This window comes from Falco biarmicus, chromosome 14, assembly GCF_023638135.1.
Source record: "Falco biarmicus isolate bFalBia1 chromosome 14, bFalBia1.pri, whole genome shotgun sequence".
Classification (NCBI taxonomy): Eukaryota; Metazoa; Chordata; class Aves; order Falconiformes; family Falconidae; genus Falco; species Falco biarmicus.
Window position 1 is genome coordinate 23,913,457 of NC_079301.1, and position 24,409 is coordinate 23,937,865.

Genomic DNA, 24,409 nt, shown 5'->3' on the forward strand with positions numbered 1-24,409 from the left:
CTGCTGGAACTGATGTGATGAGTTTGCAGGTCTCTCTGCCCAATGGTCTGGTGAGGCTGGCAGGCAACTTTCCAGTTATTGTGTCCTCAACTGGCTTTGTAACTGCTGGACAAGGTGCCTGAAGAAGAATTTGGGACAGGTCTTCTTGTCCCCCCAGTCTGTCAGAGCCCTGTGCAAGTGCTGCCTGGGTTACCAGGGGGAAAAAGAACTCTGCTGGTATCCTTTACCCATCATTTGGGTTTGCAGTGTCGCTGGCTGCCTGGCACAGGGGCGGATGGTACCAGCCCCTGGCAAGGCATGTGCTCCTCATGGTGCCTCAGCAGCCCCAAACCTCTTGAAGTAAGCCAGGGCTTGGGGCTGCATTCCCGTCTGCTGCACTCCTGGCTCCCAGGGGCCTCCGTCCTCCAGGAAAAGCAGGCAGAGATTTACAAACTCCTGGGGTGCTGGGAAAGTGGTCTCCAAGGAGCCTTTGCTCGAGGCTTTTGGAAGGAGCCAAAGTGAGAGAAAGCACTCTCTGGGGGCTCTTGCATCTTCCGGGGCAAAGTCATGTGAATTCAGGAAGGCTCCCCACTTTTTTTAACTAATAAGCGTTGGAGGCTGGGGGGCCAGCAGCTGGAACCAGCTGGGAGGCAGTGGCAGGCTCTGGGGCGCTGGTTTCCAGGCGAGAATGCCAACAGCTGGAGCACGCAGGGACAGCCCTGCTCTGTGCGTGCTGGTGTCCCCCCACATCACCCGTGGCTTTCAGATGGTGCCAGTTGCTGCTCCAGCCGTGGCTGGGGGATGTTTTGGCTCCATGATTATGCTGAGCCAGGGGCCCAGCCTGTCCTTGCCACGGCCCCCAGGACCCTGTTCCCTTTCCAGGGTCTGCAGCATGGATGTACAGAGAGAGGGACGAGCCCCTCCACCCCCACTCGCCGCCTTTGCAGGACCCCTGGGCAAACAGCCGGCAGGGTGGGTGGACAGAGGATGGGTCGTGCGAAACCACGGCCCCTCCGCCATCCCTCGCCGGGGCTGGTGGCAGGGAAGGAAGAGGGGCTGGGGCCGGGACAATGGGCTGTGGCGCTGACTCAAACAGCCAGTTCCTGGTCGCTTCCTCTCCGCCGGGGCTGGAGTTGCCGCGGGCAGGGAAGGCGGAGGAAGCTCATTTCTCTCGGACTGTTTTCGAAGCAAGAGCTCGGGCAGCAGCGGCGAGCACCCTCCCACCTGCGCCTGGAGCCATGGCCAAGGCAGAGTGGCTTCTAGCGCCTTGGCACCGGGGAGGTAAGGCAGGCAGCGTGGCAGCCGCCTCCAAGAGGAGTGGGTGGCGAGGGTGGTGGGTTTGCAGGTACTGCTTGCTCTGCAGGGTGAGACCATGGGTGGGAGTGAGCTGTCGGGCATGGGCTTTTGTCTCCAGAGGCCACGCAGTAGCCACAGGGTCAGTGCTGCCCGGCAGCGTGGATCTTGTCCCGCCTCTCCCAGCCTGGCCTTGACTGTGCTGTGGCCCCTTCTGTTTTAAATCTTTGTTGCCATTCCCCAGTCCATTGGGGTGCCCTTGCTCTGACAAAGGAAGAGAAGGACAGAGACCCCCCGCCCATGCATCCCACCGACTGCTCCTCAGGCTGGGGCTGAGCCCCACTGGCATGGATCCTGCCCGACCCCATGGTGCTGTACCCTTCTGGCAGTTCTCACTTGCTGATGGTGGCAGGAGTGGAGACTGTGGGACCGTAGGCTGACACAAACGTCGCAGCCAGCCAGAGCCCTCGTTGCTCTCGCTGCTCTTACTGCCCTCACCGTCGCTCCTGCTGTGGCTGATTTCACATCTCGGGCCCCTTTGTCCCAGGGCCTGGCCGTGTTCCCCTCTCAGGCAACTTCCTCACATTGTCTTGGCCCCGCAGAGTGTAAAACCGGCCGGGCACAGGGAAGCAGCGCTTTCCTGGAAGCACCCCTGCCCAGTGAGGGGCTGCAGCCTCTCTGGCACAGGCAGCCCACATGCCTGGGAGAGCTGTGGGTGCTGCCCTGGGCACCCCTGCACTGCTGAGCCGTCCTGGCCAGGCTGGGGACATCACTGGGGGGGAAGCTAGTGGGCAGCTGGCCTTGGCCACTCTGTGCCTGGGGGTGCTGTCGGCTGCAGTGTGTGGCGATGCTGTGCCAGGGTGCTGAGGACCAGCTGGAATTGGGTCTGGCAGGTTGCCCTGGCAGGTTTCCTGAGGCTCTCAGGAAAGACTTGTGCCTGGATTTTTTGGCTGGGAAGTGCATGAGAGCGAGAGTTGTTGTATGAGGAGGAAGCCAGGCTGGTAGGGAGCCATGGCAGGACTGGGAGAAGGGGTCTGATCCTGCTGCCTGTGGCTGATGGCTTGCTGCAGGGACCTGGGTCTGGCCAGGCTCCGGGCTGGCGAAGGCAGGAGCGCCCACAGTCAAGCCCAGAGCAGCCACCACCAGCACCAGGGCTGCCGCTCCATCCTCTGGAGCAGTGGCTCTCGGTCCCTTGGCAGGGAGCAGCATGAGTTCACCTTGGCCGGCTGCAGTACCTGGGCCAAGCCCCGCTGCGAGCGTGGCTGCGGGCAGTTCCCATCCCTGCAGCACAGGCGGATGGTGCGCTGGGGCTCCTCCTGTGCTGGGCTCGCTGGCCAAGTCTTCACCGCAGCACATGCACCTCCCCTGCCTGAAAAATCTCCCTGACAGCATTCCACCTCACATTGCCAGAGCCAAAGGTACCTGGTGTGGCTTTTCACCAGTGGCCCCCACTGGTTGCCCAGCCTCCGCACCCACCGGGCTCAAGGGCCGGCACTGGGCCAGTGGTGCCACAGCTCGCGGGGACTTTGGCATCAGCTGTTCCCCTGTCACCCTGCTCCCACCACAGGAGGGTCTCCCAACCTGTCTGCATGGGGTAATGACTGACACCATCTGTGGGGAGCACACACATTCCCTCTGCTCCTATCCTACACAAGACTTGAGGTAAAGATGATGGATCAGTTGGGATCTGGCTGGAGAAAGAGGGCTCTTTCCTGTTTGATCAGATCTCATCACACAGCCAGGCAGACAGAGTGGCCTAGCACACTGTTAACTCTGAGCCCTACTGATGGACATTGACATTATTTACTGTTTTGTTGCTAGAGGCTTTAATGGAAACCTCTCTCATAAGCCAGCCTTCTCCCCATGAGCTGAGTGACCTTCACAGCTGCCAAACCCACCACCCCTGTCGTGCTGTTATCTCCTGTCAGTACAAAAATAAGCTGATTGCATGTTAAACAGGGAGAGTGAGAAGAGCTGAGAGCCTCCAGCAGATTTTGTGTTCAGGGTGGTGTTATCCTTCAGTACCACACAGTCCTGCCGGGCACCTGTGCAGAAGCATGCAGACATGCTCTGCAGGGCAGCATCGGGGTCCTGCCATGGGCATACCCCTAAAAAGCTTCTAGCCCTTCTGGGCTCAACCACCAGCCAGTCAAGCATCTGTAAGGATGGCCCTGCCTCGCTGAGGGCTTGGAGACATGCCCAGAAGACGTGTAACGGGGGGACAATGTCCCAGGGAGGGTCCAGTTTTGGACACAACATGATATGTCAGCCGTCCCAGTAAGGGCTCATCTTGGGTACACTCCAGCCTGCATGCAGTGAGCACTTGTGGCAAGGTGGGCAGGTCTGCCCAGTGAGCAACACTCCCTTGTGGCCTTGGGCATGGGGATGTTCCGTGGGGTGTCGCTTTGGCATGTTTTTGGGGCCTGGGCAGGCATCCGGCCCTGGAGCTGCCGTGCGTGTGGATGCTGCTCTGCATCGCGGCGGGCAGCTGGACCGGTGGATCTCAGTTCAGCAGGGGGTGAGCTTGGGACAGGAGGTGCTTTCTGTGGCCGCTGCCAACTCCCGCTGTTTGCTCTTTTCTCTTCCTCTCCACTCGTCGCAGAGCAGCATGTGCTTTGGCTCTGTACCACAGGGAATGTCATCAAGCCACACGCGCCGGGAACGAGCAGTCACAGTGCCGGCAGCAGGCCGGGGCACTTGCTCGAAGCCGGCAGCATATGTTGCCGGCACTGCAGTGCATCAGCTCCTGCCGACGGGGTTTGGGTTGCTGTTGGGATCAGTCTCAGCCTCCGAGTTCGCAGTCTTCATCCTCCAGTTTGCTAGGACCAGCGGCAGCGGCTGGCTTGCTGCTGTGCCGATACCCGTTGCCATGGCTGCTCTGCTAATGGTGCATCGCCTGCTGCTGCCGTTACATCACTCCTGTGATACTTCTGCATCGGCAGTGAGAGGCCGAGCAGCACCGTCTGCATTGCTGGTGCTTCCGGCTCGCTTGGAGCAAGCTTGAGAAGGAAAAGTTTGGTGGGGAGTTGGAGCAAGAGGCATCGTCTCAAGGGAGCATCGGCCTGAATTGAAACAACTCCTGATGGCTTTATCGAATATCTCCCTGTGGATTCGGGATGCCTGGGCAGTAGGTAATGAGGGGTGCTGGCATGGAGTGGGGGTGACTCGGGGACATGCTTGTGGAGGGCACGTATCCTGTGTTCTGGGGCTGGGGGTGCTGCAGGAACGCTCTTCTCCCAGGAGAGAGTGAAGCTCGGCTCCCCTTTGGAACAGGCTCCCCTTGGCTTCAGCCCCAGTCCTTGTACACCCACAGTGGCCATGGTGTCTCCAGCCTGAATGCTCGCGCTCAGTGAGACTCTGCAAGTGGTTAGAGGTGGCAGCGCCCATTGCAGTTGATGGTGCTGGTTTGCACCCCAGCTGGGGGCAGCCCGGCGGGAACTGTCCCAGTGGGAGGGATGCTGCCATGGCCCTGCCTGCCAGCGCTGCTCCCGCTTCTAGCCCCAGGGCGAGGAGCAGAGCTCACTGCTGTCAGCCTGCAGCTCTGAATGGGGACAGACCCTCTGGGAGACATGGGGACTTGTGGGGAGCAGCCTCTGGCAGCCCTGGCTGCCAGTCATTAACACCTCTGCCCATGCCCATGCTTCTCTGCTGCCTGCTCCCCTCCCCAGGCCTCAGACAGGGAGGGGGACTGATGCCAGTGGGGAGCTGGGGCCAGAAGCATGCGGGGTAAGCCTCCCCACCAGCTGTGCCTCAGTTTCCCCCCAGCAGTGAGGCTGGCCAGGCTGAGGTCAAGGGTGCTGGGATTGCTTGGGATGGAGCCAGCCCTCCGGCTCTGCTCTCCCAGGACATCTTTGCCTCCCGCAGGGATTTGCTATGGGGTGGGGGCCCCCTCAGAAGCATTTTGTATTTTGAGCCTGTCACCAATAAGCTTGGCAGGAGGGTCACCACCAAGGGCAGCAGCTCTGCTCCGACTGCACCGTTCCTGCCGGCTGCCATGTCTTCCCGCTGGGTGCTCCAGCTCGGCTGGGGCATCCTGAGTGCCACAGATGTGAGTGGCACCCACAGCTTGCACTGACATCCCAAACCTGCTCTTGCACCAAGCCTGCACCAGGCTGCTTCCAAATACAGCTCGGCCCTCGGGAGCGCTGGCAGCGGCATGGCTTTGTCAGCCCCTGCCACAGGCTGTGCTGCTGGCTCCTCGCACCGCATCGCAGAGCCACCGTGTGCTCTCAGCGGCTGCTGGGGCTGTGCCTAAAAAACCAACTGAGGGACTGCTCCCAGGGAGCAAAAGCCAAAACACCAGGGTGTTACACTTGCTTTTGCACACAGGGCGGTGTGAGCACAGCGAAGACCCTCGGGGCATGGGATTGAGGTACCTGGGCCACCGGAGGGATGGATGCTTGGCTCATCTGGCCTTTCCCACCCCTTCTCCCTCTCAGCTGCTGCTTCTGCTGGGAAGAAGAAACCAGCCCTGCCAGCACCTCGGCGATGGCTGCGTTGCTGCCAGCTCGCCTGCGTTCCTATATGAGGGCATCTCTGCGAAGGGTAGACAGCCCTGTAGGGCAGGGCCCCCCTACTGTCCTGCACTGCCCTTTCCTCCTGTGCCCCATGGCTGGCCGTGCTGCCCTCCCTTCCCCGCCTCCAGCTTGCACGGGCAGGGCAGGGTGCCGGCCCCCTTGCCAGCCCGCTTCCGCTTTGCCCGGGGTGGCCCCAGGTTTCGGTGCTGTGGTTTGCCTCCTTCGCCTGCGCGGCTGGAGCCCGCGGGGTGGGTGCCCGGGGGTGCCCCAGCAGCAGGGCCATGGCTGTGGAGGTAGGGTCCTGTACTGCGGCTCTGGGGAGGGTGGCGGGGGCCTGTGCTTTGGGGGTGTCCCCAAGTCCTGGGGGGACGTCGCGTCACTCCTGCAGGGGGGGTGGGGGGGGCAGGGGGGGTGGCCGCTGGGGAACCTGTGGGCAGAAGGCAAGGAGGATCGGCACCCATCGAGGCCAAAGGCTGTGTCTGTGTGAGCCAGGCAGAGGGGTGCAGTGAGCCAAGTTGTGGGGCTTGCCCTTGGATGTGCTCAGAAATGAGGGGGGGGGGGTGTGCAGCGGATCCCCCCACCCTACCTCACCAAAGAGAGCAGTTAGGGGACTGGGGTCTACAGAGGTGAACTTGTAGTCCCTGCCTACCTTGTGCCCCTGGCTCCCCTCCTGCAAGCCTGTAGGTCAGGATTTTGGGGAGATATCCTAACCTTGCCCTGTGCCTAGCCATGCTCCCGGCTCTCATCCCCAGGGCACCCCTGGGCATAGAAGGTGAGCCAGAGCCAGGGCACGGGGCTCCTTCTGCCAGAACCTCCAGCCCCTCTGGGCATCGCCACCCAGCAGGCACCAAACTGGGAGATGAGAGGAAGAAAAGCCACATCCCTGTGTGGGAAAAGGGGGCTGTGTTCACCCGCAGCAGGGAGAGCTTCCTCCCCGGCTGCATGGTGCTGCCTGCCCTCTGCCAGCTCTGCTGCCAGGTGAAGCCTCAGTGTGGTTTACACACACACACACACACACACACACACACACACACACACGCCCTGACACCTCTTGGTTGATATGGAAACAAGTCAAATTATTTAAAGGAGAAAGAAAAGAAAAAAAAAAGAAGAAAAGAAAAAAAAAAAAAGAAAAGAAAAAAAGCCTGGTGTTAAGGCATGTTGTTATGGTAACACAAATTATAAAAGTAACTAGGCTGGGGACGTGGCACCTTGCTTTTGGGTGCTGAGTGTTGTACAGGCTCGGCTGCTCCACCAGCTGGAGTTGGGGGGGAGGGTGGGCAGGATGGCACCCGCAGGCAGGGGTGACGCTTGGGATGCAGCTGCTGGGTGAGCTGGGGCATGATGGACCAAACAGCACAGGAAGAAGGGGACATGGCTTGTGCAAGGGGTGCTGGGGAGCCCGGTCCCAGTTTGGGGCCATTACCCTTCACCCAGGCAAGTGGACTGCTGTCACTGCCTCGTCTGGTGTCTGGCATGAAGCAGGGTACAGCAGCCAGAGGCAGCTGCGTTTTGCTGGGACAGTGGCATGCTCTCTGGGGACGGGCACCCTGCAGCCCCACATGCTGCAGGTAGCAGAGGGGAAGTGTTTGTCATGCTAGCAATAAGAGCACCTTGACCAGTGGGGATGGGGACAGGCATGCGGCAGAGCCTGCCTGCACCCCCGTGCCATTGGAAAGCTCTCGGCCTCTTGACAACCAGCATGGCCGCGCTTCCCAGCAAAATGTGAGTCACGCTCAGGATGTCTCTGCCCCTGGCTAGGCAGGTTAAGCAGTGCTGGCTGCTCAGTGGGAATGTCCTGGCTACCAGACAGGGTGAAGGCACATCAGACCCTGGTTCCCAGGGGTGACACCCAGCCTGGTGAGTGACACTGGGCACAGGTCCTCGTGCAGCACCTGGTGCTGACAGTGGCCATCCCTCTGCCCACACCAAGGGCAGGTGGAGAAGGATTAGCCCGCAATCTCGTGAGGGTGAGACCCTGGGTATCCACAGGCTCCTTATTTAAAGTTCACAAACCCGCCCTCTGCCTTCACTGCCCAGGTCAGGCTTGATGCACGCGGCAGGCAGAGCGGCACTCCCTTGGCTCCAGCACAAAACCGCGCTGGGTAGGAAGCGAACATCCGCTCAGGGCCGGCGCTGCTCCGAGCAGAGGGGCTGTGGTCACAGCGTGTCCTGTGGCAAAGCCAGTTTGCTGGAGCACCGCTCAGCTCCCAGCACAGCCAGCTCACTGGCAATTCCATATCCTTCTCCCGAGGACTTTTCCACCCGTATGGGTGTTTCTGAGGGTCTGGGCAAGTGCGTGGCCCATCCCCGCAGAGGTTTCCTTCCCAGGCGATTTTTGCAGGGCGTCCACTGCTGAGGTAGGGCGTGTTAACCTCGCTGAGCAGGCTGAAACCAGCATGATGAAAGGCACTGTGTCCCCTTCACTCCCTCCTTTTTGGCTGCAACTTCTGCTCTTCTGCAGTCAGGACATTGCTTCAGCAGTGTGTGCAGCGTTTCCTGCAGCTGGGCAGTCACCCAGGGCAACAGGGCTTGCTTCCTTCCCCAGTTTTGCCCTGCTCCCTTCTTGGCTTGTTCTGGCAGCCAAGCCCCCAAAGCAGCAGTAGTGATGGGGTCTGATCCCACCCTGCAGCAGCCTGCCTGGGTGGCTTCGCTGAGGTGGGACACAACCACATCCTGGTCCTCGCGTTCCTGCAGGGACCTAGGACAGGGTAAGCGCGCTGTGCTGGTGCCGTGTCAGCCAGCAGCCCACGGCAGTGCTCACAGGGGAGCTGCCTGCCTGCCTCCCTCTCACTCTGCTCCTTCCTGCTCACAGCCACCTCTAACCTGGACCTCGAGAGCAAGAAAGCCACCCATGCCAAGCTGTCATGGCAGCAGCCAGTGAACGTCTTCCTGGCAGCTGGGCGCCCACCGGGCATGGAGCAGCTGCACCAGGAGGCCCAGCTCAACCTCCAGAGCTTGCTGCAAGGTAGCAGGGCAAGAGGGGCCAGTGGTGGGCTGGGTGAGGGTGGCAGGGATGGATGCTGCCCTGGGTGCATGACCGCCGTGCAAACAGCGAGGTCATCTCCTGCCTGCACATGTCTGAGCTGTTCCCTGGTCCTTGCCAAGCTGTAGGAGTGGGTCCTGATGGGGTCACAGCCTCCAGCAGCCCCTCTCTGATCTCTGCTCCCCAGTCACTGCTATAAGTGGCAAAGCAACTGGAGCCAAGACCAGCTGCCAAGGTGCCCACCAGCCCCACCACGGCACGGTTCTGCCCACAAGGGCCTTGGGGACCTGGCTGATGATCTATCTCTCTGAACAAGCGTGGCCATTGATTTTGTTGCCTTCCAATTTCTTAACCAAGCTGTCGTGCAGCCTCAGCTTGGAAGCTTTGTAGGCATCGATTAGATCAGCAGCCCAGCCTTCCCCCAGCTTGTAATCTCATTAAGTCAGCCTGAGCAGACCTGGTTTCCACCAGGCCATAACGACCGGCATTAATTAGCTCAACAATTACAGGATGGGGACACACTGAGTTCCCTCCTGGCAGTCCCCACCAGGGCTCTGCTTCCTTGCAGGACCCACTCCATCCCTAGGCAGCCCCCTGGGAGAAGTGGGGTGGGCTGCCGGGGCCTCAGTGCTGCCTCTGCTCCCCCTCAGTCCTGGCATTCCTCCTTGGGGTCTACCCCCCACCCCGTCCTGAGCCACCTGTGCTGAGCAGGGACAGTAAGCCAGCTTGGGGACAGACAGCAGGGGACAGCTGCCCCTGCCATCATGTTCCTCTGGCCCTGCGAGCAAAGCTTTCACCTGCAGCCAGTGGCTGAAGCAGGGTCCCAGGCACCATTTCTCTTGCAGAGGAATATGAGGAGCAGTACGCTGAGAACAGGGTCACCGGGCAGACCTTTCGCGCCGCCGGACACCTGCCCCCTGACACCCCCCCCGAGCCATCGCCCCGACCCCCGCCTGCCAAGCGCCTCGATTTCGTGCTTATGGTGAGTGCTGGGGTGGCAGGGCAGGGCAGCACAGCCCCGGCATCACCTGGAGCAGAGGGGTTGGCGTGGCCAGTCAGGCAGCAGGGCTTGGGGGGTTGCTGTTTGTGTCCTGCCCTCCTCCCTTTGGTGGGTCACATGCCTTTCCCCCACAGCCCCCAAGCCAGCGAGCAACCGAAGAGGAGACTGCCAGTACGACCACACTTGGTGCTCAACCGTCTGCTGCCTCCCTAAGCCTCCCCACCAGCCCGGATAAGCAGCCAGCCTGGACCAGGGCTTTCCCCCTGCCCACCGTGGAGGAGAAGCAGTGGCACCAGTCCTGCTCCATCCAAACCAACATCGTCCCCATCAATGTCTCGGGTAGGGCAGTACCCCCGTGGCGCAGTGCAGAGAGAGGTGCAAGGCAGCATCAGTGCGAAGCCAGCACTGGTAGGGGATGCGGGGTGCGGGGAAGGATGCCCCCCAGTATCTGGCTGCAGTGAGGTGCAGTGCAGTGGGAGCGGGGCTGGGGCTAAGAGCCTGCGTCCCCGTGGGCCAGGCAGGCACCAGGAGCAGAGCAGGGGACAGCAGGGCCACACTGGCATCTGTCATTCCCAGCCATTTCCTGACATCTGCAACTTTGTGCGTCTGATCCACTGGCCACGCCACCATCCAGCCTCTTGTTTCCACTGTGCTGCCCAGCTGCCCAGTTCTGTTGTTGTCACCTTGGCTCCCACTGCGCTCCATGCGGTTAGCCTGTCCCACCTGTCTGTCTGTCCATCTGTCCATCCTTTCAGGGTTGCAGCTGCCAGCAGCATGGTCCTGCCTGGTCCTTGCAGACAGGAGTGCCATGCTCTGCCCCTGGGTCAGTGTCTGGGGGCAGTGGCCAAGCAAGGTGCACCTTCAGAATGCCAAAGGGTTCTTTCCACCCTTCCCCTCCATGATGGAAAAGACATGTCAGAACCACGCTGGTCCCTTTCTCTGCCCTGCTGTTCCTCATGTCCATGCCCCCAGTGCAGATCAGCACCACTGGCCTCATTAATGACAAAGCCCACTGGGGTCTCCACAACTTTCTGTGCATCCCACCTCCATCTGCGGCATCTCCGTCTTCCCACTGTCTGGCAGCACCTGCCATGCCTCCATCTCCACCACGGCTCACCCCACATGACTCACCACCCTCCTGTCATCACATACTCCTGCCTGCAATCACCATCCCAGGCCGGGGGACACCCAGGGTCACGCGGCAATGGAGGGAGGCCGAGCCCCCACCCTGTCAGCCCCTGCGGGCACCACTGTGTACAGCCTGTTTGTTTTGGCTACAGGGCAGCACTTTACTAGGCACGCAAGTGCTCGTCACTCCCTGTTTAACACAGAGACCGCGATGAACCCCAAGTCCACCCTGCGGCGTAGACGGACCATTATCGGATTCCCTAACCTGTCCCTTCGAGACCAAGGTGATGGCAAGAACCTTGCAGCCCCTTTCGTGCGCAGGCAGGGCTGGCACCCGGCAGAGCTGCCCTGACAGTGGGCAGAGCCACCCCAGGGGCTGGCAGCCCACAGGGACAAGATGGGCTCCCCGGGGATGCCCTGGCCTTGGGGAGATAAAGGCCACCACATTGGCTCTGCTCCCTCCTGGGGCACCAGGATGCTAGGCACACTGGTGATGCCAGGCTGGCCCTGGGGCTGGCATGGCACGGGGAACAGCCCCTTCACCCCAAGTCAGGCTCCTGCACACTTATGGGGTGGGAAAGCCACTGAAACTTCTCCCAGTGACAGGAGTCACTCAGACTCAGCTCCAGCAACTCCTGCCCTGTGCCCAACTTCCCTGACTCTGTACAGGGTGCCAGGGCTGCAGGGCACATACTCTGCCTGGGTCTGTGTCAGGGCTGGCTCGCCAGCCCATGCTGGCATGCCGAGGGTGCTCGTGCAGCTGAAGGTGCCTGCAGCGCTCCCAGCACAGCCATGGACCAGTGCCCATGGGGACAGCAGCCAGCCTGGCTCCATGGCTTTGTCATGCCATACCCTATGGAAGTTGTAGGGAAACCAGAGCCAGCCTCTTCTACAGGAGGCCGGTAGGGACAGGAGGAGAAACCATGGCACCAGCTGCTCCAGGGGGAATTGTCACTGGGTAGGAGGAAGGATTTCCCCATGACAGTGGTCAAACCTCCAAGACGCTCCTGCCTTGGAGGCATTCAGACTGCAGCCTTGCGCATCCTGCTCTGCTGACTGTGCTCTGAGCTGGGTCCCCAGGTCCTTCCCTCTACAGGCTGTTCTGAAGTGAGATGGCACGGTGAGCCATCACGTCCCTCCCTGACCCAGGCGGCAATGCCTTGCTACACTCTTCCCGGTCCCCGTCTCTGTCCCCACCACGGGGCAGCATTGGGACAGCACTTTGGTCACCATGGGGCCAATGTCCCCATGGACAGAGACTCCTGCCATGGCTGCTAAGTTGACCATGGTACATCGTAGCCAATGGATGCCAGGCTCAAGGGGACCATCCCCAGCTGGGATGTGGCCACACCAATACAGGGGGGTAGGAGAGCATCTGGTGAGAGGGTGTCAACCCATTCCCTCCAGTGTGCCCGGGCACATTTCATGCCTGGGCAGAGATGCAGCCTCAAAGACCGGCCATGGGGTGGGACCAGTCCTGGCCCCACAGCACATGGGGCAGGACCCTGGTACCAACCCGCTGGCAAAGCGTGAAGTGGGATAATGCTCACCCAAGCCATCTCTCTTGCAGGCAGCACCAACGGTCCCACATTCAACGCACACGCGCCTATCGCCGAGTCCGTCTCCTGCAGCTTTGTTCCTGAGGCCGCAAGCAGGGGGAAGGTGCCCCAGGAGATCAGCCCCTGCCAGCCGCTCTCTGCCCCTCTGAGGAAGACCTTCAGTGACCTTGGGGCCCGCTGCTGCCAGCCGCTTGGTGCCATGGACAGCGCAGCCACCCCCTGTGCTGGTACCTGCAATGGGCCACAGGGCAGCGCCTTCCCCCCGCCCTGGAGCACCCTGGACTATGCAAGCCCCCCCAGCCCCACTGCCGGCCGGGGCAAGGGGCCTACCTGCACCTCACCGGGTGGCTCCAGCCCATCGCCTAGCCCAGGCTCACCCACCACCACCTCCTTCTTCATCGCCACGGACGAGCGCATGAGCAGCAATGGGCCTGGCTCCTTCTCTGGCATGGTGCCCAAATCCCCCCTGACCTCCGGGAGCTGTGAGGGCCAAGAAGCCAAGGTGAACTTCTTGCCAGGAAGCCAAGAGGAGCCAGAGCCAGTGGCGGGGCTGGCGCGGCTGGAGGTAGAGCAGGCAGGGTGCCGGTTCCGTGAGCGGTCACTGTCAGTGCCCACTGACTCAGGCTCCCTCTGCTCCGTGGACATCGCATACGCTGAGACCCGGCGGGGCAGCGCCAACTACACCTTGGGCTACCCCAGCGCCAGCTCCGAGGGCAGCACCAGCACTGACAACGTCTCCCTGGGGCTGGAGCAGGAGGGCCAGCGGCGGCGGCGCTCCAAGAGCATCTCCCTCAAGAAGGCAAAGAAGAAGCCCTCGCCACCCATGCGCAGCGTTTCTCTGATTAAAGAGGGGCAGGATGCTGACGTGGGGCCTGGCTCAGCACTGCCCAAGGATCAGCGACCCAAGAGCCTGTGCATCCCAACGGAGCCCCAGGGCCACCGGCTGGTGCACACTGACCCCCAGGGGAGCACAGGGAGGGAGCCTGAGGGCACAGCCACCCCCCACCAGTGGCATCTTGCGGACTGGAAGGCCAGCGATCCCTACCGGTCCCTCTCCAGCTCGAGCACGGCCACAGGGACCACGGCCATTGAGTGCACCAAGGCACAGGGAAGCTCTGAGTCCCTCACATCCCCCTCCATCTCCAGAGCCACGACGCCCTCTCAGCTCTCCACCGAGGCAGACCTCAAGACCTCCTCCCCAGGCAGACCCACAGGGCTGATGTCCCCATCCAGTGGGTACTCCAGCCAGTCAGAGACCCCGACGCCCACCATCCCCACCTCTGCCATCCTCGGGCACTCCCCACACCAGGTGCAGGTGAGGCCGCTGGTCCCTGAGAGGAAGTCCTCACTGCCCCCCACATCCCCCATGGAGAGGAGCCCCAAGTCCAGACTGTCCTTTGACCTGCCACTCATGCCACCCACCCACCTCGACCTCTCGGGGCTGAAGATTTCCTTGAAGGGGAAGATGAAGGTCAGCCGGCATCACTCTGACTCCACCTTTGGCACCAAGCTGACCCAGAAGACCAGCCCCATCATGCCCATCATGCCAGTGGTCACACAGTCTGACCTGCGCTCTGTCCGACTCCGCTCCATCAGCCGCTCGGAACCAGAGGACAATGCCGACGGCCTGGAGCACACCGAGGAGCCGGCACGTGGTCCCTGCCTGGGGTCGGAGAGGAAGGTGAAGCCACCCGTGGCAGAGAAGCCACCACTGGCCAAGCGGCCCCCGAGCATCCTGCCCAAGCCCCCAACTCTGCGGGAGGAGGGTCCCCTGTCCCCCACATCCCTGCCAGGCGCTGCCACCAAGGAGAAGGGGCTGCCACAGGATGGCTTTGTGGTGCTGCGGAAAGGGGAGCTGCGGAGGGGTCCCAGGGAGCACCCTTCACCTCTGACCCCGGCAGGACCCCGGCGGCTCTCACAGGGCAGCCTGGAGGATGAGCTGCGGCCGGAACAGAGTGGTGCCAGTGAGGGGGAGTGGAAGAAGGCCAAAGTGCCTCCACCAGTGCCCAAAAAGCCCAGTGTGCTCTACCTGCCACTCGCCCCAGCCCCAGCACAGCTGGGAGCCAGCATAGGGGACCAGGTGCCCACCCCCAGCCCCATCATCACGCTGGACGCTGACCCCACCTGCTGCAACCCTGATGCTGAGGACCCACCATCCTTGGAAGCCCTGGGTGCAGCACAAGCCGGCGACCCTGCCTCAGAGCAAGGTGAGGGTCTCCCTGCTCCTATGGCAGATTTCCCCCCAGGAACAGGGGAGTCCTCCCATGCCCGCACACGGCAGTTCACAGCTGCCTTCTCCTCCCTGCCTGCAGGCAGCTCGGCGGAGGCCAGCACGGAGGACAAGAGCTTTGCCAGCGACAAGACAGCTGACTCTATCGCGGAGGAGGATGATGATGTGTTCGTGATGTCCCGCACCACAGAGGATCTCTTCACTGTGATCCACAGGTAGGGCTGGTGCGTGGCACTGGGAGGGCACAGCCCCCTGCCACCTGCCACGGTCTCAGGGCCCAGCACCGTGTCCCCCCCAGCCACAAGACCTGAAATTCTCCACACCAGGGCCGATGCTCACACTTGAGGGCAACCTGGCTGTTGTTGTCTCAAGTGCTTTGGTGTTTAGCACCCCGAGCCTGCAGCCAGGCTGGGTCACCAGCTTGTCAGGGGGGTCCACCACACCATCAGCCTTGGGGCAAGTTGGACCTAGCTGTCAGGAGAGTGTTTGCCAGAAGCTAGGTGCATCGCCTGCCACGCACGGGGTGTCTTCTTGCCCCAGTGGAGCAGGCACAGCCGCAGCCAGGCAGGCATCGTGCCCGTAGCTATAGGACCTTGCTCCTTTCAAAGTGGCAGTGGCTCCCACCCAGGGCTGCTCCCACCACATGTCTCTTTGGTGCCTAGGTCGAAGAGGAAGGTCTTGGGGCGGAAAGAGCCTGGTGACACCTTTGGCAGCCGGCCCAATTCCCACTCACCTGTAAAGACTTCAGGCTCCCCAACCGGCGAGACCCCAGCAGCAGCAGGCAGCGCTGGGAAGTCTTCCAGCAGGAATGAAGACTTTAAAGCCCTGCTCCAGAAGAAGAGCAGCAAAACCAGCCCTGGTAGCCGGCCATCTGCTGCTGAACTGCTCAAGACCACAAACCCACTGGCTCGGAGGGTCATGACGGAGTTTGCCCCCAAGCTAGACAGTGCCAACAGCCCCAAAAGCCAGCCCTAACCTTGCATGGTCCCTTCTGGCCATGAAGGGCTGGAGATGGCTGCAGAGGGAGTATTGCTGTGGAAGGGGTGTCCTGGCTGCGTGAGTGAGTCCATGTGTCCTGCCAGGGGTTTTCTTCTGCTTTTGTTCTTCCTTGGAGAGCCACTGGCGGAGAGGCAGAGTTTTGAGCCCAAGGCCTCATGTCTCTGGCAGAGCTGGGTCCTTTCCAGGAGGGAAGAGGCAGCACCACGGTTGGGGCCATCCCCTGCTGAGTCAGCTGCCAGGACTGAAGGTGCGTGCTTGGGAAGCAGAGTGGGACTGCAGCCCCTGGCGTTGCTCAGTGCAGCGAAGCTAGCTTGAAACTGTTTGGTCACTTCGGCATGTGGTACTTTAAATGGCTTTTCTAATGCACAGTGGTGGTGATGTTTTATTCTCTTTTCATTTGACATTGTACCTTGAGTTTCCCAGGCAAAGATCCCAGGTTTGAGTTCAGCTGGATACATGGAGACGTACTTTGGGAAGATGTTAGGGGGGCAGCTGGAATTGAGGTTGCTTTTGAAGAGACACAAAAGGTTCCCCCTCATCATTCCAAGCATCCTCCCCACAACACGGGGAGCAGGCACCCCAGCATCCGCAGCCAGCGCGACAACCTCAAGCCAAAACCCAGCCCCTCGAAAGCCCCCAAAATGCTGCATTTCAGAGCTCCTCAGCTCTCGGTCCAAAAGCAAACCCCAGGGTTGCCTCCGCTGCCAGCCCCAGGGAGCCTCGCCCTGCCAGTTGCACCACATCTGGAGAACTGCCAGTTGCCCCACTCCCCACCAGCCTCCCTGCACAGCAGGTCCTGCACCAGGCCATCAGCCCCAAGTGACCTGGGGTGTGTGTGGCCCTGCTGCCATGGGAAGAAAGGACTGTGGCAGGCCAGCGCTGCCCAGGGAAGCCCTTCCCCAGCTCTGCCTCTTGCATCGCACCCAAGGACCCTACAACAGCATCTCCTGCAAACATCTGCCGCATCACCTGCTGGAGATCCTAGGCTGCCACAAAGCTGTTGGCCAAACCCAGCCAGACATCACCTGAGCCACCTCCCAGTGGCTCCTGGGGTCCTTCCAGCGTTACCCACCCCTCTGCCCCTGCCCACTGGCTGCAGGGGAGCTGTGCGAGGCCAAGCAGGATGCATGTCAGCGCCATTGGCAAAGCAGGGGCTGCACCCCACCACCACGCATTGGGTGCTGTTGGCAGTGCCACTGTCCGCCAGGCACACACAGGTCCTTCAGCCAGCCAGGCTGCGTTCCCCTGAGTGTCCCATGAGTAGGACACACTGCCAAGGCATGCAGCGGACCCCCCACAGTGTGCGCCCACCCATGAGGCTGCCCATGAGGATGCTGCAGGGGTGTGGCACATCCCGTAGCAGCACTGGAGGATGCAGTGCTACCTAGCCCTGCCAAAGGAGTGGTTTGCACATCCCCAGCTGGGGTTCCAGCCCTTGCCTGGGGCACAATGGAAGGTGTGGTGTGGGATTTGTCCCCCTCTCGCCCCCAGCTGCTTCTTCCTGGCTTGGCTCCAGCATGGGAGCCCCAGCCGTCAGTGACAGAGGCCACGATGAGGGGCAAGGGGCCGGGGGAGGACAGCCAACAGGGCCAGGGCAGAGCTCAGGAGGAGGGCAGGACTGCAAGGAAATGCTAGCCCCAGCTCAGAGCATGAGCATGGCTACGCACCCATAGCAAGAGAGAAAGGTCCAGACTGTGGCTGACAAGGAAACGGGGCATTTAGGAAAATTCCCACTTTATTTCTTGATGTATTTCTGCAAACTCTAGCACAGCTCAGCCCTCCTGTGCTTGGGGGAAAGGGGGAGAGCGATGTGGCTGGGTCCACGCAGCAGTGGGGAAAGGAAGGCACCATGGCAGCACAGCAGCACTACAGCTGCCCCTCTGAAGAGCCAGGGCTGTTCTGGGGGGGTCTCCGCCCCCCGAGGGAGCTCTGCATGCCACACAGGCCCCCTCTGCGAACACCTGCCCATCCACAAATTCCATGCTGAGTTTGACCCTAAGAGAGGCTCCACTCTCCTTGCAGTTGTTTCCCCCTCCCCTCCTGGTTACTTGCACATTGCTCCCTTCCCTCTCCCGGGGTTGCAGATTTAAGCCTGTAATTAAGATCCAGGCTGAGAAACTCAGGAAAAAAAAAAAAAGAAGAAAAAAAAAAAGCTCTAACAAATTTCCATGCTTCATCTCCATCCCACGGCACCCAGCCCTCCTGCTGCTCCAGGGCCTGGCGGCAGGGTGCTCTCCCAGTGGGGATGGGGCCCTGGGGATGGAAGCAGGAAGCTCTGGGGACAGGTACGTTTTGCACATGACTGCTCAGGAAACCGGTGGTGGTGGAGGCCTTGGTCGGGGGATGGCAGCTGGCAGAGCAGGCTGGGGACAAGCATGGGGCAGGGGCACCCCTGCAAAAGTTCTGCACCACTGGCCACAAAGGTGGCCATCTGCACTGGATAAGAAATGTCCAAGAGGCCTAGGTGAATCCCGGCTGCTGAGCCAGGAGCTGGGCTGTGGGACAGAGAACCTCATTTCCCAGGCCAGAGGAACAGCCCCTTCTCAGCAGAGCTGGCCAGCTCTGGGCTGAGCTCATCCCTGGCTGCTTGCTTTCTCCTCCCTCCGGCCGTGGATGCAGAGCCGTTTCTGTGGCTGCTTCACGGTGGGTCCCTTGGGAAAGCCCGGGCAGCAGTGACAGCCCACCATGGTGTGTACTTCTGAATGTTGTACTTTTTAATCTCACGAGCTTGGTAAACGGCTCCCTGCTGATGGCTGCCTGTGCGTGCTGGTTCTTGTGGCTGCTGAGGCGGGCCAGAGCCCCGTAGAAGGGTGCTGGGGAGAAGGGGGATGGGCATCCTGATCCCTCCCAGGGTGACCCAAGGGGCTGCTGGCAAGCACAGAGCCCACGCAGCCCCTTCCACCAGCGTGTCCCAAATGGCTCTGGGTGAGATCAGGGACACAGCAGGGTGCTGGAGACAGCATAGGGTGGGTGCTGGGGTCAGCCTAGGGTACTGGGTGGGTGCTGGGGACTAATCTAGGATCCTAGGAGCAGGCAGGGTGGGTGCCAGGGACAACCTAGGGTGGATGCTGGGCTGAGCTGGGGTGCTGGGTGGGTGCTGGAGACCAATCTGGGGTCCTAGGAGCAGGCAGGGTGAGTGCCAGGCACAGCCCTGGGTGCCAGGGACAGCCCAGGGTGGGTGCTGAGGTTGGCATGGGAGTGCTGGGGATGGGCTTGGGGTCCTGGGAGCAGGTGGGATGGGTGCTGGGGACAGCCCAGGGTGAGTGCTGGGGTCACCCCCGGGTGCTGGGGACAGGCCAGGGTGGATGCTGGGTCAGACCAGGGTCCTGGGTGGGTGCTGGGGACTAATTTGGGGTCCTAGGAGCAGGCGGGGTGGGTGCCAGGGACAGCCCTGGGTGGGTGCCAGCGGGTGCCGGCTGTGCTCCGTCGCGGCGGCTTCAGGCGCAGGCGGGCGGGCCCCGCGGCGGCAGGAGCGGGGCAGCCCCAGCCCGGCGCGCCGGGGACAGCCCGGGGACCTCGGCGTGGCCTGACGGCGGCAAGATGGCTCCCAAAGGGAAAGGCAGCGGCAAGGCGGGCAAGGGTGAGCGGGGCCGGGGGCAGCGGGGGCCGGGGGCAGCGAGGCCCGGGCGGGTCTCAGGACGTTGCGTTCGCAGGCGGCGACAGCAGCAGCAGCGGCGAGGGCAAGGCCCAGGGCCCGAAGGGAGGCGGCAGCGCCGTGAAGGTGAGTCTGGGGGCCGGGCCGGGCCCCTCGGGGAGGGTTGGGGGGTCTCCCCGCTGCTTCCGTGGCCGGCCCGGCCCGCCACGCCGCGCTTTGCTCCCCGCTGCCAGGTTCGGCACATCCTTTGTGAGAAGCACAGCAAAGCCATGGAGGCCATGGAGAAGCTGAAGGCCGGCCTGCGCTTCAGCGAAGTCGCCGCGCAGTACAGCGAGGACAAGGCCAGGCAAGGGGTACGTGCTGCGCCCACCGCGCGCCCGGGGGGGAGCGCGGCCTTGGGGGAGCTGCGGCCTTCGAGCACGACCCGCCGGTGGGGTGGGCAAACAAACACTGGTCGGGAAACCTTAGCTGCTAGGCAAAGGCACAAGCCGGGGCCAGTAGCTCAACCATAAATACTGCTTTGCCTGTACAGCAGCAGGCCAGCACGCAGGGAGGGCAGAGCCCAAGCCCGAGCCCACCCTGGTTTCGGCCAGACAGTGCTTGCTGGGAGGCAGCCCCGTGTGAGAAGCTCCTCTCTGTGTTGTCCTTCCTCATACCACCGAGATGCGCTGCTGGGACAGGTTACCAGTCCCCACGGCCATATCACCTGCCCTCCCTGTTAACAAGGCTGCTGTTCCAGTGAGATTCGCAAAGCTTAACCCAGATGGTCCCTTCTTCCAGGGAGACTTGGGCTGGATGACCAGAGGCTCCATGGTGGGACCTTTCCAGGAAGCAGCATTTGCCTTGCCTGTGAGCAGCATGGACAAGCCAGTGTATACAGACCCTCCTGTCAAAACAAAGTTTGGGTACCACATTATCATGGTGGAAGGCAGAAAATAAAATGTGAATGACCATTTGACTGCTTGAATCCCGAGATTTTCCCAGACACTGTTGCCTTCACAGGCACGCGGTGACCTGGCTCAGGAACGGCACGGCGGCCGACCCCTGGCCGCGCGGTCCATCCGCTCGCAGACACCAATATGGAGGATGGCAAATGGCGTTTATTGCTGAACGACGCGACACTATATAGCCTAGTTTACAATGTCACTTCCGTCTGCTTACATCATAAACTAAAAGCTGTTGGCTACCTGGAGGGGGGCCCTATGCTTCCGTACAGCGCAAGATCTTCCGGCCGCCAGGCCCTACCTAGCAACATTCCCCCCCCCCCCCTTATGCTTAACTAAACAGGCTAAAATCGTAAAAATATTTTCTAAAAAAGAGTACAAAGATAAGGCATACTGAGCAATTGGCACTTGAGAAACGACTGGGGGTAATGGAATGTAGCTTGGGATATTTGGGGAGAGACAGGGAGAATCAGAGGAAATACTGATCAAGTACATTTTTAAAGCAGTTGCTGGTGTTCCACAAACATGATGTTGACCCTTTCTAGCCGGCTCTGGACCCCCCTGCGGGGGCTGTATCGCCGTTGTCTGGACTCTGCCGGTGCAGAGCCCTCAGATGCGGACAGGCCGCTTGCCGACTCGTCGTCTTCTCTTGTCACCAGGGTATACGGGTTATGGGGGTGTCCGATGATCCGGTCCTGCAGATAAAAACTCACAGTTTTCATTAGTTTTATTCTGAAGGTCTGGCTTGATAGACTTAAGTGGACACCATTTGATTCTGTTATCTTTTCTGACCACAGCATACCCTCACCCTGTCAGCACTAATTTCCACCCTTGTTCCCACTCTCCTAGCTCATTTCTGATCATAACATACGGACCTTCTTCTAGCGCTCGAGTGGCCCAGTGCTTCTGGGTAGGGCTATTCACCTCGTCTCCCCTGGGGAACTGGTTTAAAGCTAATAGGGCTGTTGCTAATAAGTGTGCCTGGTCCCCTGAGGGAATGACGTTGGTAAAACCTTCTGTTTTTGCTAATACCTCCAATTTGGATTTCAGAGTTTGATTTGCCCGTTCGACTATGGCTTGTTCTGTACTATTATATGGGATGCCATGTATCAGAATAATACCCCATTTCAGGGCAAATGCCTGGACTGATTTAGACACAAAATTTGGACCGTTGTCCATTTTGATCTGATTAGGGATGCCAAGCCACACCATGGCTGTTAGCCAATGTTGGATGGTTGCCTTAGCATCGGTTTTAAGGTGTTGTGTCGCTACGATCACCCCGCTATATGTGTCTACAGTTACTGCTAGCCATGCTCGAGGTTTTAGCAATTAGCAGAGCGTAAAATCTGTCTGCCACACCTCGGAGGCTTTAAGACCTCTGGGGTTAACTCCGCTAGACCACAATGGTGCTTTTTGACAGTGGGGACATGTAGCTACTGTATGTTTCGCGTCAGTGCCCGAGATCCCACATCTCTTTGCTAATGCTTTAGCTCCAATGTGGAGGGACTCATGTAATTGGCGGGCATCTTTCAGTGTCCACAGCCCTTTTGCAGCGGCATCTGCTTTGTCGGTGCCGATTTGGAAGAACCCTTTGATTGGGTTATGGCTGTTGACGTGGATAACCGATATAGTGCCCTTTCGGGGAAAAAAGTGCTTCTTCTAGCATCAGAGCTATTGTGGATGTTGACACGCCGGGCACTGACATGGCTAAGCAAAGCTTGGCCACAAACATTGAATCAGTTACTATGTTGAGGTGTTCTGTTGGGAACAGACCGCATGCTAGCACTGATTTTTCCAATCAGTCCCCTTATGTCTTTCTTTTTCCGTGAGTGATGATATTTTGGTCTTTGTATTTGCAAGCCAATTCTCCCATGCAGAGTCTGAGTCGGAGTCAGCGTCCGACTGACTGCTCACTTCCGGGTGCTGGTGGTGTGTGGTCGGGCTTCGGCCCCTCCCTTTTCTTGTGTAATCGGGCGGGTCTTTCCTTTTTTGCCCGCCCCGCCTCCCGCTTGGGGAGGCGCCTGCCTTATAAGGATGATTTGGGGGAGGGTCATTCTGATCAGCTTTCTGCCCCTGGCTTGTGATCTTTTCCCTTTTTTGGTCATGCCAATCACTCTTTTCCTTCCCAGTCCCCTCCCCCTCCCCTCTGTGTGCGCCTGTTAGCTCTAGCGCTCCCCCCCTGCTCCCGCCGGGGGCGGTCTCGCCCCGCCCTTCTTCTGGCTGCTTGGCGCCATCTTGGGGCACATAGGGTGGTGGTTCGATCCGTGAATTTTCAGCCTCGGCTTTCGCCTCAGCACCCCTGGCCTCTGCAGACAGTTTGCCCCAAAAGGAGTTCGCCGAGGATTCTGCGGGCGAGCTGAAGATGTTAGAGTCTTTCGGATGCTGAGTGGGCGCGTCACCTTTCTGTCGGCTTTGAGGGTCGACGGAACCCTCCTCAGCCGGGGGGGCGTGAGGTTTGTGTAGCCGCCCCAATTCCCACGTGCGGGGTGGTTAACAGACAATCCCTGGCAGCCTTCCAGGCCTCCTGCTCGTGTCTAGCTTTTTTGAGAGCCTGGACGACTTTCCCCCACGCTTTCAGATTTTTCCCACTACCAGTAGACATCGTTTCATCGCATAAAGCGCGGGAACATTTGTCCCACACATCTGGGTGGAGTATATCCGCCGGCTGGTCGATGACCCCAAGCTCCAAAAGTCTCGCAACTGCGAGAGTAAAATCTTTGGGTTTACAGTCAATACCCCACTGCTTATGCAGCTGTAATACGACCTTCGCAAGAGCTTCCGTCCTCTTCGGCCGCCGTTCACCCAACTCCAGGTGAATGGTCCCGGGTTTCGGCACCACTTGTTGCCTTCACAGGCATGCGGTGACCTGGCTCAGGAACGGCACGGCGGCCGACCCCTGGCCATGCGGTCCATCAGCTCGCAGACACCAATGTGGTGGATGGCAAATGGTGTTTATTGCTGAACGACGCGACACTATATAGCCTAGTTTACAATGTCACTTCCGTCTCCTTACATCATAAACTAAAAGCTGTTGGCTACCTGGAGGGGGGCCCTATGTTTCCGTACAGCGCGAGATCTTCTGGCCGCCAGGCCCTACCTAGCAACAAGACACCTTGACCTTGCAGCAAGCAAGTTGGTCATAACCAGCAGCGTGCTTGGAGGCAGCCAGCCATCCCTGCCACTGCGGCAGGATGCACAGATTACAGCTGGCAGAGAACAGGGCTCTGCCTAAGAGAAGTAAAGCATTCCCTGGAAAAGGTGAAATAAGAGTTTTTAACAGTTGCTGAAATCTGTTTTGCCTAGCAGTCCAGCCTCTTGCTTTTCCCATTGTGGAGATGTTGTCCAGCTGAATAAGGTGCTCAGGCTTTCATCTGCAAATGTAAATGATCCAGAAAGGGGAAAGGGGGGCTCCCCAGGGCCTTGACTTTTATCCCCATCCTTGCTAGCGAGAATGCAGACAGTTCCTGTGCCACAGTTGCCATTCCAGAGCTCAGACTTGGACTGGGAGGACAGTCCCTTGGTAGAGGGTGGGTAACACTACAGCTAGAGCTAGCGGTAGCCATCCCAGGCAGGCAGCTTGCTCTTGCCACTACCTGGCAGAGGCATGGGCCAGGCCGGGGTTGGAGGTGCCCCAGCTGAGCACTGGTGGCAAAGGAGCTCTCCTGAACACAAAAGTTAGCCCTACTTAAACCCACATCTTACCCACTCAAAGCTGGGGGAAGAAATTGTGTAACTCTGGCTTGAATGACAGAAAAGCCACTAACTGTATTGCTTGTTGCTTCCTGCATTCTCCTACTGCTAGGTGTGCCATATGTGTCTCAAGCCTACCAGGCTGCACCTAGTCCTTCTGGTAAAACCACCTGAAGGACAGCATGATTGATGAAAGTGAGACAGCCCAGCAGGTCTCCCAGCTCTTTAGCAATACACATCCCAGTGCAGCGCTCCCCTTCCTGCTGAAAGGCAGCACTCAAAGTAGACACATCTCTAGCAACAGACACACTGGCTTTGTTTGCAGGTGAGCATTGTGCAGTGTCACGAGGGCTCAGAGATGGGGAGAAAACATCAAGAGAACAAAAGGCCTTTCCCAAGATCATACATAAGAAAGAGGCGAGACCAAAACCAGGGCAGGGCTTTTTTCTCCTTCCCTTTTTGGGGTGTTTGTTTTATTAAGAGAATGGA

General features: G+C 60.0%; 2 protein-coding genes across 2 annotated transcripts; both read left to right on the forward strand.

Moving 5' to 3' along the window:
- Nucleotides 1-453: 453 nt before the first annotated feature.
- Nucleotides 454-18,441, forward strand: NHSL2 (NHS like 2). The gene is given in 9 exon segments (XM_056359344.1): nucleotides 454-1,107; nucleotides 1,110-1,260; nucleotides 8,605-8,757; nucleotides 9,621-9,757; nucleotides 9,910-10,114; nucleotides 11,056-11,187; nucleotides 12,474-14,669; nucleotides 14,775-14,907; nucleotides 15,355-18,441. Coding segments are annotated over 9 exon segments (3,747 nt in total). The 5' UTR covers nucleotides 454-780; the 3' UTR covers nucleotides 15,668-18,441.
- Nucleotides 18,442-19,137: 696 nt separating this feature from the next.
- Nucleotides 19,138-20,244, forward strand: PIN4 (peptidylprolyl cis/trans isomerase, NIMA-interacting 4). Its single transcript, XM_056359350.1, has 4 exons — nucleotides 19,138-19,271; nucleotides 19,345-19,412; nucleotides 19,520-19,639; nucleotides 20,067-20,244. The coding sequence occupies exons 1-4, from the start codon at nucleotides 19,232-19,234 to the stop codon at nucleotides 20,223-20,225; spliced, it is 387 nt and encodes a 128-aa protein (XP_056215325.1). The 5' UTR covers nucleotides 19,138-19,231; the 3' UTR covers nucleotides 20,226-20,244.
- The last annotated feature ends 4,165 nt before the right edge of the window (nucleotides 20,245-24,409 follow it).

Coding starts and splice junctions, on each gene's coding strand:
- PIN4 (XM_056359350.1), top strand. CDS start 19,232: ATGGCTCCCAAAGGGAAAGGCAGCGGCAAGGCGGGCAAGG. Junction 19,272..19,344: donor CAGCGGCAAGGCGGGCAAGG/GTGAGCGGGGCC, acceptor TTGCGTTCGCAG/GCGGCGACAGCAGCAGCAGC. Junction 19,640..20,066: donor AGGACAAGGCCAGGCAAGGG/GTACGTGCTGCG, acceptor CCCTTCTTCCAG/GGAGACTTGGGCTGGATGAC.